This window comes from Pogona vitticeps, chromosome 1, assembly GCF_051106095.1.
Source record: "Pogona vitticeps strain Pit_001003342236 chromosome 1, PviZW2.1, whole genome shotgun sequence".
NCBI lineage: Eukaryota > Metazoa > Chordata > Lepidosauria > Squamata > Agamidae > Pogona > Pogona vitticeps.
The window spans coordinates 298609266-298627496 of NC_135783.1; the positions used below are offsets into that span (position 1 = coordinate 298609266).

Genomic DNA, 18231 nt, shown 5'->3' on the forward strand with positions numbered 1-18231 from the left:
CTTGCCCAAGTAAGGGAGGTTCGCCACTGGTCGGTAGTTGACCACCAGCATTGGGTCCAGGTTAGGCTTTTTAAGGAGTGGTCGAATCACCGCCTCTTTCAAGGCGGTAGGGACCACTCCCTCTCTCAGAGAGGCATTCACGGCCTCCTGGACCCAAGTGCGAACCCCCCTGGCTGATCTTCCAATTAGCCAGGATGGGCAAGGGTCGAGCGGAGTGGTGGTAGAACGGACAGATCCAAGCACCCTGTCCACATCATCAGGTCTCAACAATTGAAACTCATCCATTAATACTGGACCTAAGCACGGCGCACTGGACACATCCTCTGATTCTGCAGTAACTGTGGAGTCCAACCCACTGCGAATCTGAGCGATTTTTCCCTCAAAATGTATAGCAAACTCATCACAGCGAGCTGATGAGCAGTCCGGGACCTCCACCGGATTTCCCGGTTGAAGAAGATCCCGGACCACCCGAAACAGCTCTGCTGGACGACATTCTGAGGAAGCAATACGGCTGGAGAAATATTGCCGTTTCGCCAGCCGTATTGCCACGAAATAGGCCCGATAATGGGCTCTAAGTCGTGTTCGATCGGACTCCCAGCGGGATTTCCTCCACCTGCGCTCCAGCCGTCTCCCCTCTCGCTTCATCGCCCGCAGTTCAGAAGTATACCAAGGAGCTGTCTGGGCTCGGCGAGCAGGGAGAGGACGCTTAGGCGCAATCGTGTCAACTGCCCGGGTCATCTCCCTATTCCATAGGGTGACCTGAGCTTCGACAGGAGCGCCGACCATATCAGACGGATAATCCCCCAGAGCATTCAGGAATCCATCTGGATCCATTAGTCTCCGAGGGCGGATCATCTTAATAGATCCCCCACCCTTGCAGAGGGAAGAAGACGCTAATAGACTGAACTTGACCAGGAAGTGGTCTGACCATGACAATGGGGTCACGACCAGCCCCTCCACATCCAAACCACCATCTTCCAGTCCCGTTGAGACTTTCTTGTCATTCAGCCAGCCTGTATGTGCTTGCGTGTGGGCTTGGCTTCCCAAAGGGAAAAGGACAAATTTTGTACAAATTTTGGAAACAAGGGGGGAGGGGATAGCTCTTTATTTTGCTTTCACCTGAAGGCAAGGAATCACATGGGGATTTAAAATGAACTGTTACATGCAGGCCGAAACCCTGTTCTGTAATTTACATAGATTAAGGCTGATAAAGTAATCAGCTGCACACTTTTTGGGGAAATAAAACATTTCCCATTTCTTCCCCAAAGGTCCTGAGGTTTCGGTAGAATCTCTTTCATCATCGGGAAGTCATTAGGCGGCCACATGGAGAAGGAATATTTAATTGTCAAAAATCACTGACTCTGGGATGATGAAAGGGATTCCAAAAGGGAAAAGTTGGAAAATTTATTGAAATTTATTGATATTTTAAGGCTTTTATCTTTCCATGTGGCAGGAGGACTAGAATATTGTTGAATATCTTGATACAGCCAGTTTCATAGTCTAAAATATATTTATATGAATAAGCTGCAAATGGAACAATAAATATTTGATAGAGTTAAGAGTTATAGTTTCAAATGAAGTGATGCTCATCCATCCCCCGCATTCTAAAATTTTTAGTTTCAGTACTAAAATACACAGATAGAATCACATAATTCTGCTACTGGCTGTGTGAACACTAGTGTGATATAGTTAACTACCTGTAGTTAAGGGTAGCAGTTAGGTTTCCTCTGTCTCACTGATCATGGTGTGAGGCTTTATGATGAACATGTTCAAGTGTCCGTATTCCACACTGCATAAGCAGAATGATTGCTTGCTGCTGACAGGGAACCCTTGATTTACAACAATCTACTCTACAACTCAGGGACGTGGTGGTGCTGCGGGCTAAACCGCAGAAGCCTGTGCTGCAGGGTCAGAAGACCAAGCAGTCGTAAGATCGAATCCATGCGATGGAGTGAGCGCCTGTCACTTGTCCCAGCTCCTGCCAACCTAGTGGTTCGAAAGCATGCAAATGCGAGTAGATAAATAGGGACCACTTCGGTGGGAAGGTAACAGCGTTCCGTGTCTAAGTCGCACTGGCCATGTGACCACGGAAGATTGTCTTCGGACAAAACGCTGGCTCTGTGGCTTGGAAACGGGGATGAGCACCGCCCCCTAGAGTCGAAGACGACTGGACAAAAAAAAATTGTCAAGGGGAACCTTTACCTTTACCTTACTCTACAACTCACTATTCATACGTGGCCTGTGCTGTAAACAGATGTATTTATATCACCAAGTGCAACGGCAAGATGAGAGAGAGAAGGCAACAGAGGTTGGCAAGAAACAGAGCAGAGGTGTGAGGGAGAAGTGGGAAGAAGGGGAGGTTGGAAAGGAGTGACTGGCATGCAGTTTGCAAGAGGAAGGGTGAGAAAGAAGATGGATAATATCAAAGAGGAGGATTCATTAAGCAAGCAAGAAAGAAAAGATGGGAGAGGGAACTGTGGAGACAGCAGAGGTTTCATTTACAAAGTGTGAAAATTTTCCAGAAACCAAAGCCCTATTCTAACCTTGAGGTTAATGAGAAAACAGAGTTTAACTTAACAACATCTTGTTTTGCAAGTGTTATTAGGGAACCAAGTAGGGTGTCAGTGTGGGAATCAACTCTAGTCAAGAATAGTAATTGTGTTGAAAGCAAGCATCCAGTTCCCAAGGGTGAATTCATTAAATGGCAACTCAGTAGAGGTGGGATGGGTCTCGCCAAATGTTGTACACCGCCTTGGGTCCTTTGTAAGGAGAAAGGCGGGATAAAAATTTTTAAAATATTTTTAAAATCTCAGCATCCTTCATTGGCCTTGCCAGCTGGGTGATGAGAATTATAGTGCCCTCCCCATTTGGAAGGCCACACATTCCCTGTGCTGGACTCTACAGAGTGGTTACACTCCCATGAAAGATATAATTGTATGAGGAAAATAATACATGACTTGAAAGTAGCAGTCCAGAAAGAAAGGTGGATGAAAACAAAGGTAGAACAGCTGCACAGATGCAACATCTTCCCTCAGCACTTCAGAGGGGCTTTTTAAAGACAGGGAATAGCCTCTGTACCTTGGTACCTTACGTAAGACGGAGGGGCTGCATGATCAGTCAGCCTTTGATAGTACATTTAGATGATTCTATTATTATGGTATCAGGATAAGATCAGATTTTTAGCCAGGTGTCACTCAGTGTGGTTCACGATGGCAACCCTCAAAGAAAATAGGGCTTGAGTTTACCACTAAATGACAGTTTCTGTGGTTTGTTTTATGGATATGGCACATAACTCTAATGTGGCAGCACTTGAAGACACCTATCAGTACATTTGAAGCTTCAACTAAAGGCCAGTTTCAGAAGAGTTGTGTTAGACAAAATTAAATTATTTCCCCCATCATTTGGTGGAATCTGCTCTCTTGGTAAATATTTATGGGAACAGCAAGGGCAAAATGGGACATGTGAATAGATAATAGATAAGGAATAGCTAGCAAATGTCCAGGCTGTGCTGAGGCTAGTGGAGGTACAGAACAAAGGAGTAATCGTGACAGGTCCATTGTGGCTGATGAGGGAAAGTCTTGTCAAAACACCATTCATTGCCCAGTGGGGCCAGCTTAGCAGTGGAAGACAAATATTTCTTGACTATTTGTTTATCTATCTCCAGCTGCAATCCAGTCACAAACACCCACTTCCAATTTGTTTGGAAGTTCATAGTCTTTGTATTCACGAAGGCTTTCACGGCCGGGATCTAATGGTTGTTGTGGGTTTTTCAGGCTCTTTGGCCGTGTTCTGAAGGTTGTTCTTCCTAACTTTTCACCAGTCTCTGTGGCCGGCATCTTCAGAGCACAGGTTGCTGTCCTCTGAAGATGCCGGCCACAGAGACTGGCGAAACGTTAGGAAGAACAACCTTCAGAACACGGCCAAAGAGCCTGAAAAACCCACAACAACAATTCATAGTCTTTCTTATGGGAAAAGACCAAACTAAAATAGGAATTGAGCACCTCTGCCTATTCTTTTCCTGTTATCATTTTTCCATCTCCATTGCGGAGCTTTTTCACCATGTCTTTTGTTTGTCTTTTGCTACTCGCATACCTGAAGAATGCTTTTTGAATTGCTTTTAGTGTCTCTAGCTAACCTCAGCTCATTCTCAGCTTTTGCCCTGCTAATGCCATCCCTGCATTTCCTTGCTCCTTGTCTGTACTCATCCTTGGTGGCCTGGCCTTCTTTCCATTTCCTGTACATGTCTTTTTTGGTTTTTAGGTCCTCCTTGACCTTTTTTGTGAAGCCACACTGGCATTCTTTGTTGCCTCTCACCTTTTTTCTTGCTTGAATTCTTTTTAGTTGTGCCTTTAGAATTTCTTTTTTAAGAAGCTCCGACCCTTCTTGGACTCCTTTTCTTGTTTGGATCTCCTGCCGTGGGACCTTACTTATCCTTGTTCTGAGATTATTAAAATTGGCTTTTTTAAAATCCAGCAGATGTGAGAATTCTAGAAGGACATAGTCACTCTCACCTAGAGTTCCCCTTACTGCCACTTTCCCCACCAAGTCATCTCTGTTGGTCAGAATCAAGTCAAGGATAGCAAATCCTCGAGTTTCTTTTCCACTTTTTGTAGGAGAAAATTGTTAGAAGTTTTATCTATTTTGGTTCAGTTATCAATCCAAATGGAGATTGCAGCAAAGGCACTTGGAAGGGCAGTAATGAAGGTATAAGAACAGATCCTCCAGTGTAAGGATGTGTCACTGGACACCATGTTCATCCACACTCTTGTATTTTCATGATTATTCTTTTTGAAATAGATGCACCGTTTCAGCCCCAAACTGATGCAAGAAAGCTCAGGAGGGTGTGGATGTTGTTAGTTATAATACACAGCAAGTGGTACATGTGAGACAGTTCTGCCAACATACTGTCACTGAAACCAAAGAAAACTTTGATCCTGTCCCAGTGTCATTTTCCCAGTTTTTTTAATTTATCTGTGAGAAAGAATTAGTGTGAAATCATAAAAATACCAAATAATTAATTTTTAAAACTGCAGCCATGTTGGCAGGCAGTGTCACACAGAGAGAATGTATATTTAATTTAAAATGATCACCCATATGAAACCGGTAATAGGCAGCGCATTGCAAGCAAATATTGTCAAAACCAACAGAAATATCAGAAACAGATTGACCAGACTTGCTATTAACCAGACACTTTCATCAGAACACTATATAATAGACGATACAAAACTCTGTGATAATCTGAGTGTCCGTTTGAAAGCCTTTAAGCTGTGGCACTTAAAAGAAGGAAGGTCGATGCTTCCAGGAATGGACGTAAATTCACAGCTGTTGTCTCATGGCCACTAGAGGGTGCAGATGCTCCACAGCAGATGCTTGTTTTCTCTAAATTTAAGTGAAAATGTCTTGACATTGCTTAATGCAGAAAGGACAACTGTGTCCCAGGAATGTAGGATGGGACCAAAAGCATGATTTTTGCAGAAATGTCACCACCTCCAATCTGTGGGTGAATTGTAAATTTATTTGTAAGTTATACTAGAAGATTCAGGATTACTGATTATGGATGAAACCATGAAAAGCATCTCAAGCCCTTTAGAATTCCTCAGTGTGCTGTGTTTTCACCCTTTGGGGGTAAGCATAAGATGCAGTGTTGCGAAGGGTCCTGAGTGGACTGGTCAGAATAGCAATCTAACTGTACTTAGATGTCTATAACCCTCAAACCCTGCTAAGACCTATAGTAAGATTTTGATTTATAAAAACAGTTCTGTTTTACTTATTATTCTGTATTAATGGTATTTACAGCTTACATGTCCAAGACAACAACAACAAAAGGTATCAGTGTTATTTGATGAGAAAATGCTCCAAGCAGGGGTGATCTTTTCCCAATGAGCCACAAATGTATTTCTGTTCCATACAGTAATCTGAAGCTATGTAATACCCAGCTGGGAACCATATGTAAACTGTCCTAAACGGCTCGAAGATTGGAGTATAAATGCCATTAATGTTCTTTTTTTTTTTACTGTGATCGTTTGATATATTGCTGAAGCTGGTCACAGGAAGTGCGTTTTGTAGGATTTCTCATTATTTGGAAGGGCAGCATTAATCCTTGTATAAGATTGTAGTTTAAACTGTTGTAAGCTGCAGTTAACATACTATTTTGTCCAGGTATAGTGACACATTTCACTTCCTGGTAGTCTGTGAAGAGAGAGAAGAGCACTTGAGTAAATACTGTAGTAAGAGGGGTATAGAACCATTAGGTAGGAACTAGTACAGTCTGGCTCATCTTTCAGATCGGCCTTCTTGAAACCACACAGAAATGGAACACTTCAGTTCTTCTTGTGGATTCCTCTTAGAATCATAGAATAATGAAGTTGGAAGGGACCAATAAGGGCATTGAGTCCAACCCCCTCCCTCAACACAGGAATACAAATCAAAGAATATCTGCCAGGTCATTGTCTAAAGTTTTTTAATGCATCCAGAGTTGAAGCACTCACTACTTCTTGAGGTAATTGGTTCTATTGCCATACTGCTCTAATAATTAGGATGTTTTTTTTCCTGATATTCAACTGAAATTTGGCTTCCTGAACTTGAGTCCGATGGTACATGTCCTGCACTCTGGGATGATCAAGAACAGACCCTGACCCTTCTCTGTATTGGCAGCCTTTCAAGTATTTAAAAAGTGTTATCACATCTCCCCTCTATCTTCTTTTCTCAAGGCTGAACATGCCCAGGTTTTTTTCAGTCTTTCCTTATAGGCCTTGGTTTCCTCCACACACACCCCAATCATCCTTGTTGCCTTCCTTTGAACTTGTTCCAATTTGTCTGAATCCTTCTTAAAATAATTTATACAAGCTAGCAATGCTGAGAGATGAAAGCCAACATCTGAAAAGTCCCTGTTGTCCATTCCTAGTCTAGATCTAGGGTGATAATTTTAAAAATTGGGCCAAGTGCCTTGGTAAGAGAGCATCTTTCAGCCCAGGCCTTGTCTTCTAAGAACTGTTGTTGGCAACAGTCAGCGTGATATTTGATTGGTTATCTCTCAACCTTGAGTTGTTCTTGTTGCAATTATATTTTTAAACCCATCTTTATTTCTTCCTCCAAGACCCTTCCCAACTTGCACTGTTTCTTTACTTTTTTTAAGTGCTGTCCTTGTGGCTGCTTATTTCAAGTCTGTGTCCTCCTCTTTGTCTCAATTGCTGTAAGCCACAGCAATGCCTTTTGCCCTTGGTGTAACATGAGTATCCTGCCTGTCCTTGTCACCACCGCTGGAATGAGAATGCAATCCTGATTTTTTTCTCCCCCCTCTGATAATGCCTCCTTTTCCTGAAGCTCTGCTGCCTTCATGGAATAGATCAACCCTTCTAAGAGCAGATCAGCTTTGTCCTGTTTCAGCACCTGCTACTATCTTGAGCTGCCATTTTTACTCTTTATCCTGTTCACAAAGCAAACACCACCTTCTAGAAGGCTCATATTTAATACCCTCCTTTTTGTACAGGTTCCCATTACACTCCCATCCTGTAATTTAGTCAAGGAAAGAACTTGTGTAATTGGTATACTTAGGCTGGAATAAGTTATGAGGCCATTGTTTCATCTAAGGATTTCAAGTACTCCTGTAGACCTTATGGAAACTGTGGATCCCGGGAGCAGGCTGGGTACCAGATGATCACTACTGTCTTTCCTGCTTTGAACTGCTTCTCAGCTTTGCTCTTTCATTTTAGTTGCCATGGCTATGGAGGAGGAGAATGGGAATGGATGGTCAAACAAACTGCAGGCGGTTTTTGAAAGGCAACTGTGGGCACAGCCCACCACAGCTTGTCACAGATGGCTTTAATGCCACTTGCTTGGTTAAGAGTTTGTTTGAGAACAGAGAGTTAGCAGTGCAGAGAGAGAGAGATAGGTAGAGATATATAGGTCTGCGTATGGAGAGAGAGAAATCTGCAACCTGAAGGGGAGTGATAACTATATTTGTCTATTAGTAACAACAGGATTCAAGTTCTGCGTTAAACTAGGCTAGAGAAATACTCAATCCATCCAACAATAAGGAGGGGCTCAGGTGATTAGCTCTTCGAATCAATGGATTGCTCTTTGAAACCATACATTTATCAAGCCATTCTTGAAAATACTACCATCTAGGTGCAGACAGCATAGAAATCTCAAATCATTTCTGGTTGTCCAGGGCTGATGATATATATAATTGTAATTTCCACCTAAATCCAATGGATAACATCTGCTGAGGAAAAAGGGAGAGGGACTTCTCCGCCCCCCCCCCGTAGCCCACTGTGCACCTCCCAAATTTAGTATTTCCAAGTGGTAGCAAAGGCAGCGAGGGGAGGAGAATGTTTTCGTGTAGTGACTTTCTTCCTCCCCATCCCATAATTCTTTTACAAGGAAGCAGAACCTAGAAAACTAACTTTGTAGAGTATCACTCCCCTAATCCCAAAGGTGGCATAGCTATAGCTAAACTGGGTCCAGGATTCTGTGACTTTACAGAATAGCTTTTCTGAGCTCTGTGAGAAGCGAGAGGCAATTGGACCAGCCCCTGGCACCGCCTCCATAGAAAATGCCCCAGGAGAGAGACATTGCTCAGTGCTGAACCACAGGTTGTGCATGTGGAACATCCTCCATTCAATCCAATTAGAAGGTGCCATGGTGCAGACCCAAGAACGCAGCCAGTACCTTGTTAATGCACAGCAGTTTGCCGCCAAGACTTCCACAGTTTTCTTTGTGTGCGCATAAATCAGCAGTAGGATTTTGGCCTTTGTATCCAGATTTTTTTCCACTGGAACAAAAACAGTGATTGCTTTAAAAACCTTAAAAACTAGCATGTTTTTAATGTCATAAGATTTTGTGGACAAGAGCCCACACTACTTGATACAAGATACTACATAGCATTTCAGGTGTATATGCAATACCTGAGCGAGGTATGAGCCATAAAACCAGTTCATGGGTAAATTAAATGTGGAAAGTTCTGACAATGATAATACAATATTATATCTGATTATTTTGTGTCAGTAACACTTTGTGCAAATTGCGGGTATAAACACTTCCTTGACTATAGGAAAACCGCTTTTCTGCCCTTCAAATGTTTAGTTTAATTTATGGGTGAAACCCATACTGAGCATTAATGCATACACTTCCCGTTGCATTAGTATGTGGTATTGAGAACCAGTAATATAAAAAGGCAAGCTTTGTCTGTGTCAGCTGCTGACAGCACATACTGTACTAATTCAGTCGGATGCACGTATCAACAATGTGGCAGAGTAAACTTGGTATAGAAAACTTCCCTTTTTCAAACCACAACTCTTGGGATTCCCCTCTCACCAGCCAGCACTGAAATGACTTGGAAATCACTTCCAAATTTTGACACACATGGACAGAAAAACAGCAGATGGTACATAATATGCAAGAATTGCCTTCTGGCAAGCTGAGAATACACATGCCTGTGCTTAATGAATATGGGTTCTAGTGGTGTCCTATGTACTTTTTGGGGTTTTTTTAATTGAAGATTTTTCCATTAAATTTTCCAGGGCTTCTGTAACGTATTCTAAGATACTCTGTCATAAATAACCATGCATTTTACTGGGTTGGAGCCAGATGGATCACTGTGTGAACAAAAGTGCTTCTTTGATTCATAAGGAAGGTACAGTACTTGAATCTAGTGCAGGTTATCCAGTAAAGGAAAGACAGGAAACTGATAATCACTGGCAGAGTTTTGTATGTTCTCTTGTGCTGCTCTGGAGGGTCCCCCAGATGCCAGAGCAGGGTTTTTTTTGTTGTTGTTTTTTTGAGGAGAGACAAGGGACTGCAGAAGAAGGAAGCACCAGGAAGAACAGTTCCTCATTAGCAACAGGAAGAAATTTCACCATTGTTTGGTTTATGGTTGAGACGGGCTATCTCAACATAGTGAGGCAACTTCTTGAGGGTTGGTTGTTGTGGGTTTTTTGGGCTCTTTGGCTGTGTTCTGAGGGTTGTTCTTTCTAACGTTTTGCCAGTCTCTGTGGCCGGCACCTTCAGAGGACAGCACTCCCAAGCCAACTACCCCAGAGCACAGAGTGCTGTCCTCTGAAGATGCCGGCCACAGAGACTGGCGAAACGTTAGGAAGAACAACCTTCAGAACACGGCCAAAGAGCCCGAAAACCCCACAACAACCATTAGATCCCGGCTGTGAAAGCCTTCACGAATATATTCTTGAGGGTTCTTCTACCCCCTGCAAGAGTTCTCAGAAAGACATCAAGCAGAGTCATTTTTTCCCTCATGATTTCTGCAATTTGCACAAATGTCGCTCATTACATTTCCTGTTGTGAAACTAATTAGACTCATACAGAGCAGGCATGAAAGGACAGACTGAGTGCTCAGAAAGATGCCAACAATTCATCCACAGCGTGTGCATTTTAAAAAAAATATTCCATGTAGAAAGACAGCAGTTATCATAGATTTAATTTGTGTGATGTTTGCAGAAACTATTTATTTATTTATTTATTAAATCTGTATACCACCCCATTAGTGCAAAAACACTACTCTGGGTGGTTTACAATCAGCTAAAACAATAAATGTAAATAAAAACAACAAAATAACACATCAAGTAGTGGAAATATAAAATCAAATACAGCACAGGCATATAACTATATAGAGCAGCAAGGAACAGGTCATGCAGGATTGCCAGAAAAGGCCTCTCTGTAAACCAGTGTTTTCAAAGATCTTTTAAAAGAGGGGAGGGGTGGAGCCAGGTGCAGTTCCACGGACAATTGGTTCCATAGCATTGGAGCAAAGAACACCCTACCTCTAGTAGAGGATTTCTTGGCCTCCCTTGGAGTGGCTACCCAGAGAATCATCTCCTGGGAGGACTTGGTGGGTTGGGTGTTCTGACAGGTAACGTGATCCCAAACCGTGAAGAGGTTTATAGGTGATAATAAAAACCTTGAATCTGATCCATGAGAAAACAGGTAACCAGTGCAGGTGAGCCAAGATTGGGGAGATGTGGTCGAACCTGTTCACACCAGTCATCAGTCTGGCTGCCACATTCTGGATCCATTGAAATCTTGGGATCAAATCCAAGGGAAGCCCCATGTAGAGAGCACTGCAGCAGTTGATGCACAAAGAGACAAATTCATGCACGAGTGTCCTGAGGGACTCCTGATCTAGGAAGGGGCAGATACACCTCAACTGAATGAAGGCAGCTCTGGACACAGTAGCAACCTGAGAATCCCAAGACAGAGCCAAGTCTATGAGCACACCCAGATTATGAACTTGATCCCTGACGATAAGGACAACACCATCCAGTCCAGGGAACATTTCTTCCCCCCCCCCCACAGCCTATCGAAGGAGTACACCAGGAGCAAAATGCTCCTGGAGTTGGTCCATTCCAAGACCAACTCCAGGAGCACTCAAGATTCTGGACTGCATCCACTGCAGAGGTAGAAAAGGAGAGACAGGAGACCAGCTTGACGTCACGACGAGACAGCAGCAGGAGGACAGAGCTCTGTCCCCCAGGCTGAATTCTGACCTTGTTTGGGACACCATAGGGTGTCGGAACCACCCTGGAGGGGTGGTGAACTGGGGGGGAAGCCTGTTGATCACAGGGTGGCGGTGGCCACCCCCATTTGATCCAGGAAACTCCCTAATCAGCCAGCGGGCAAAAACAAGCAGCTTAAGGGCTCGCTTGCAAGTCGTCGGCAGCCGGCTAAGAGAAGCAACGATCAGCATCTGGCATCGCTGTTTACCATCGGGTGAGATTTTTATAACTAATTGCTTACCCCTGGAGGAAACAATTCCTATATATGGTAAAAAAGAATTGCTGTCTATCTCAGAAACTATAAAGCGGCAAAAAATCTGGTGAGAGGGATAGCTGATGGAAAGGAAATAACTTTTAAAAATATACTTCAAGAATATTACAGTTTGGCGTTGTGAAGCTTGAGAAACTTTCCTGTGAGATATACTTGATAAATCTGGACTCTGTTTTGACTACCTGAAGTCACTTGGCATGGAGCCTAGGAGGGGTGACCTTGCACACTCTGCTGTTATTTCCTTTTGACTTTCTTTGTGCCTGGCTGGAAAATTAACCCTAAAGTGGACCTTTAAGGCCATCAGGCCGCGGATACAAATATTGCACCCTACCCTGGTATTTTGAGGGTTCAAATTTGGTTCAGGCCTATTTAGCCAAAGCGGACTTTTTGAAATGACTCTGGAAACTTTGAATATCTGTTTATAAGCATTTGGGCAGCTGAAACAGAATGGCACAACAAGGACAATTTTGGAATGGAATAAAATCTACCCTTCAAACAATACTAGAAATAGTGAGATCTCATTATCAAGAGACAAAACTATCCAGTCAACATCAGAAGAACTATAGTCCGCAAGCAACAGGGAACAACAAAGAAGGAAATGAGAGTATCTCAGATGATGTATGCCAATTAAAGCAGGAGCTGGAGGAAGTTAATCTAAGAGAAACATCAGTCTTGGACCAGAGGAGAGTACTAAGGGAAGACAAAGGGAAAAAAACAGTGAAATTAACCAAAAAAAGCCTGGAAGACCCATTGAAGATAGACCACGTACATAAAGAGTTAGTGGACAGATGTACAAAATGGTTTCAAAGGACATGAAAGATGGCAGAATGCTTAGAGACACAGAAATATTAAATGAGAAAAGAGAAATTAGAGAGGGAATTATCTAGAAAGATGAAAAAAGGGAAAACAAGGAAGGGCCCCTTAATATTGAAAACATGTATATATTTAACATCTGGAACTGTAAAAGGGTATATTCTGAATATTAAAAAGAAGAATTAAATTGAAATAAGGGAGCCCTAATCAGGGTAAAGATGTAATATGGTGGTTTTTTATTTTAGGTAAACTAAACAAGATATAAAGCTGGGTCATGGATCTGGAACTTCTTTCAATAAGAATGTTATTAGAAGACCTTGAGAATATTATATAATATGAGAGTAATATTATGATAGTAGTCATATTATATATTAACATTTGTATATTAATGGTTTGAATCTTTGAAAGATGTTTGGAATTTGGGGGGATAACCGGGAAGACACTGAAATGTAAAAAACAAATAATTGTAAGCAAAGCATGTAACACAATGTTTGACAAGCACAAAACAATGTAGATAGATTGAAAAACTAATAAAATGTTTATAAAAAAAGAAAAGGAGAGACAGAATTGCTTATCATCCGCATACTGATGTTGCCTTACTCAAAATCTCCTGATGTCCCCGCCCAGCGGTTTCATGTAGATATTAAAAAGCATTGGAAATACTGAGGACCCCGGGGCAGCCCACAATTGAGAGTCCAGGGTGGCAACGATTCATCCCCAAGTTTGATTCTCTGAATACGGCTCTCCAGGAAGGACTGGAACCAGCTAAGAGCCAGTCCCCCAGTCCCCACCTCTGACAGCCTGTTCAGAAGGATAGCATGGTTAATAGTACCAAAAGCCATTGAGAGATCAAGGAGCACCAATAGGGAAGATCCTCCCCTATTGGCCTCTGTTAAAATGTCATTGTGCAGCACGACCACTGCAGTCTTGGTACCCCATTGTGACCTAAACCCAGACTGGAATGGATCAAGACAGTTCTCATCTTCCAGGTATTGCTGGAGCTGCCATGCCACTACCTGCTCAATTACCTTGCCAATTATGAAAGTAATATTGCCGATAGGTCTGTAGTTGTTAAGGTTGTCCAACGCCAAATGAGGTCATTTAATAATGGGCCAGATGATGGCCTCCTTTACTAGTGAGAGAAGGCATCCCTCCCTCAGTGAGGCATGTATAATGTTCATGGCCCAATCAATCATAACCTTGCTGGTGGTGTTAATCAGCCTTCCAGGGCAAGGGTTAAGTGAGGAGTAGGTCGGTCTGCAACTTACCAGTGCCCTGGAGGGCTATCCCAGTGTCACAGGATCAAACTGAACTAATCAGGCAGAAGAGAGGTGACCACTACCAGCAGTGACCACGGCCAGATCAACCACACTGCTGAGGGAGTTAGGATCAGCCTGAATGGCCTCAGTATTGTATATCACACAAAATTGGGTAGAAGAGCTAATACTCTGGAAGGCAGAAACAAAATTCAAAATGATCTAGATGGGTTTGAGCACTGGGCTGAAAACAGCAGATGAAATTCAACAGGAATACGTGCAAAGTACTGCATCTAGGAAAAAGAAACCAAACACAAAGTTACAAAATGGGGGATACCTGACTCAGCAATAGTACAAGTCAGAAGGATTTTGGAATCATTGTAGATCACTAGCTCAATGTGAGCCAACAGTGTGAGGTGGCTACAAAAAAAGGCAAATGCTATTTTAGACTGCATTAACAGTCTCTAAATCCTGTAAGGTACTAGTTTCCCTCTATTCAGCACTGGTTAGACCTTATCATCCAGTTCTGGACACCACAATTTAAGATGGATGCCAACAAACTGGAGGAAGTTCAAAGGAAGGTAACAGGGATGATCAGGGAGTGGAAACCAAGCCTTATGAGGAAAGATTGAAAGAACTGGGCATGTTTAGCCTTGAGAAAAGAAGACAGAGGGGAGATATGATAACACTTTTTAAATACTTGAAAGGCTGTCATACAGAGGAGGGCCAGGGTCTGTTCTCGATGATCTCAGAGTGCAGGACATGTACTAATGGGCTCAAGTTACAGGAAACCAGATTTCAGTTGAATGTCAGGAAAAACGTCTTAATTATTAGAGCACTACCACAGTGGAACCAATTACCTCAAGAGGTGTTGAGTGCTCCATCTCTGGAGGATGGACCTGAGAGATGCGATTTGGCATGAATGTTGAAGTCCACGACTATGAATAGTCTAGTTGACCTCAACACAGCATCCAAGATAAAGCTGGCTAGCCCTGGCAGGGGTAATTCTGGGTCGCGGGAAGAGCAGTGCACCAGCACTATCCCAAATCTCTCCCAAAGCCCCACTGTCAGGTACTCTAGACCCAGACTCAAGAGAGAAGCAGTACTGCTAATATGAAATGCACAAAACCTAGTGTCCCAAGATAACCTCCATAGTTTTTTTAAAGAAGTCCTTGCCATCTTGTAGTGAGGATGTATGCTCTTTTCGGGCAGAGTGTGCAAACAGAAACTGCATCGAAACTGTCCCTCGCCCCTTTCCTGTGGCACAAATGGTTCTGCTCAGTGGTGTTCTGGACGCCATGTTGTGTGTAAAGCGATATGGCCATCATGAGGGAAAGTACATGTCCACGAGGCTGCTCGCTGCACATTAAAACCATACACTTCCATAAAGGTTCACAGTCAGAAAGGCAATGTTGATTGTTGAGAAAACAGAATGGAATCCATTTCTTTTCTCCCATTTCTGTGACTCTCCTGGACTCAGCTACAAATATATAAAAATGCCCTTAAAGTGTCTCATTTCCCTAATAGCTAGGTTTTTCATTTTTCAGCCATTATGAAATACTGTGGGGAGGAAATGGGAGGGTGTGTTGGCTTAGTTGATGTAAGTATGAACTGTCCAAAATATCGGCCACTGTGCAGGAAGTGGATGAACTCCCTTTAACTTAAGTGCACACAGGTGGGACAAGATTCAGTCTGAGCCTTGGCGGCTTGTGTTGATTGTTCTTCTTTTTTGCCTCAATGCAGGTTCTGGTTGGCAGTCCAAGACCTCAAGAAACAGCCTTTGCAAGATGTAGCGCCCAGAGTGGAAGAGATCTGGCAAGAGTTCCTGGCCCCTGGGGCCCAGAGTGCCATCAACCTGGATTCTCACAGCTATGAGATAACAAGCCAAAATGTCAAAGACCCAGGGAGGTACACATATGAGGATGCACAGGTTCGAACTTGAGTGCCATTCCTAATTTCAAACCAGAAGAAAAGAGGGGGGGTGTAGCTTTTCAGTGATCTCCAGTTTGAGCCAGAACTGTAACCCAAGAACTGGGCAATTCTGGCAACTGGAATCTAGGAAAGGGACTGAGACCAGGTCTGAGACTGGAAACAGATTTCAAGGGTGAGACCTGGCACACCCTCGTTGAGATTAAATCCTGGGTTCCCACAAGAATACAGGCAGACACATCACATTCCTGTGCACAAACCGATGATAATTAGCAGAAAAGAAAACACTGATGTGGTAGGGAAGATATTGGGAGTATTCTACTAAAACTATACAAGATAGGAAGGAGAATAAACAATGTCGCTATCCTTCAGCTGGGTGGAATAAAAGGTTTAATTGCACATTGTCAGTTTTTACAATATGCCCTCTAGTGAAATGACGCCTTCCATCAGCGAATGTAGATTCCATGTGTAGTGAAAGAGCAGGAATGTGCTTGCTGGCAGCCCTTCACTGAACACTGTGCTCAAATAGGGGCCTTGCACATATAGAGTCAAAGATGAAGAGGCCCAATCTGCACAGTAATTATTTCCGAGTTACATGGGTGTGAATGTTCACATTGCTGTTAGAAGCCCTCCATGTTGTACCATCCAGAAGAGGAGAGTGGAGTGAGTGAACGGGCAGAGGTAACTGTTCATAGTGTTTCTTGGTTGGCAGCATAGGCCCAGGCTGCTCTGCTGCATTGTCTAGAAAGGGTGAGCATGAGAAAAGAGGGGGGAGCAAGTGTGGTCCTCACTCACTCGCATGCTTCTAGTTTTCCATTTCTAAGAAACAGAAAAACTCATATGAGCACATGGGCAAGAGAGGAGGCGGGGTTTCACGGCTGGGGTTCTGGTGGCGTTGACTTGCTGTGTGTAAATTTGTGTGAATTATACATAGGACAATGGGATAAGTTTGATTAGATGTGGAGACATGTCACCAAAAACATCTTCTTTTTAAAGTACTGCCTCATGGTATGGGAGGTACATACGTGTTACAAATCTGCCCCCAATTGACCAGGAGCATGCCAAAAGGGAGGCCAGGTGGCTTGGTCCAGCTGAGATAGATTGTAACAGAGATCTGGGTGAGACTTGGTCTAATAGATCAAGTGCTGATCTATTAGACTCAGAGAAGAGGGCAAGATCATCTGCTTGCTTCCATTTCTCAGAGGAGGGCTGATGTGCTGGCTGAGGGAATCTGGGAGGCGTATCTAGGAAACTAACTTCCCCAAGCTACGGGCTGGAGTCTGTCACAGGATAGCAGTGGCACATCTGAGGAATGTTTGCTGACAATTTGTAAAAACAGTGTCTCATTCCTTGATGGCAAAGAATAACATTTATGCCATGCAGATGACAATGATGCTTATGGCAATTGCTGAGTGATAGAACTGGGAGATTTCTTTCCCTATGGGAAGCTAAGGGCTGGATTGACCCTGATACTTCTGAAGGCCACTAGGCATGGAAACAGGATGTAAGAATCCAGGCCATTTATATGTGTGTGCAACTACTGAAGGCCAAAGGCATAAAAGAGAAATGCAGCGTTGGATATGCTGATTTGCAGAGTCATTCAGAGGCAGTGTGCTGTGGTTTTATGGTATACCATCCATCTCTTTTGCGGGCTTAAAACAGCATACACCAATCATTACAAGTCCACCACCCTGATAAACAGACATATGGCAAGCTCAGATGGTAGATCTGTTCCGAGAATTGTGCTACAGCCAAAGCAATACACCCACAAAGAGGTTTTACTCTGGCTTTCAAGGAATATACAGAGCCACATCTATTATAGTCTGCATATGTTTTTCACTTAAATTCCCCCGAGACTTGATCAAATATATCATAGTGCTGACACTTTTTGGAATGCGGCCTGCTATACTGACAAGTCATTGTTTGTCATGTAGAGTGTTTGCTATTGCAGGCAGCCTGAACAAAGCCACATCCTGTCCCTTTACTCAGTCCCTTAAGTGCCCCCTCCCAAAAGAAACCCCAAGCTTTAACAAAAATCACCCTATTTCCACTACAAATGCAAATTTCTGGCAACACAGTCTTTGCAGTAAAATACAGAGCTTAAGGAGATGGTGGTTGGAGGCAGTCTTAACTAGCGGTGTGCTTACCAAGTCAAACTTAAAGACTAAAACAACAAAGCCATTAAATAATCTGGGGTGAGGGTGGGAAACAATATTTGCATCATTATCAGTGCACAATATTTGCACCGTTATCAGTGCTGACTAGTGCCCCTCAGGACTGATCAGGCAGGATGGGCAGTGCGAGGAGATCCAAAGTCAACAGTAGATGAGCATACAACCAGATATTTCTGGTTTTAATTCCCTTCTTCCTCCCATATAAAGACACGGCAGTGTGGCTCCTTGATATTTAATATCTAATTGCAGAATAGCTTCTTACATTGGTTCAGCTGGTCTCC

The 18231-nt window shown here is 43.2% G+C and overlaps 1 protein-coding gene across 12 annotated transcripts in view; it reads left to right on the top strand.

Annotated features, from left to right (window-relative positions):
• The window catches only part of RGS6 (regulator of G protein signaling 6), a 338372-nt gene that overhangs the window by 286186 nt on the left and 33955 nt on the right, over positions 1-18231 (top strand). For 8 of the 12 annotated variants that reach the window (XM_078390822.1, XM_078390818.1, XM_072986184.2 and 5 more), the window contains exon 15: positions 15591-15777. In XM_078390822.1, the coding sequence (XP_078246948.1) occupies positions 15591-15777 (187 nt within the window). The remainder of the gene's footprint in view (positions 1-15590; positions 15778-18231) is intronic. The other 4 variants (XR_013543809.1, XR_013543806.1, XM_078390833.1 and 1 more) reach the window with 1 other exon arrangement.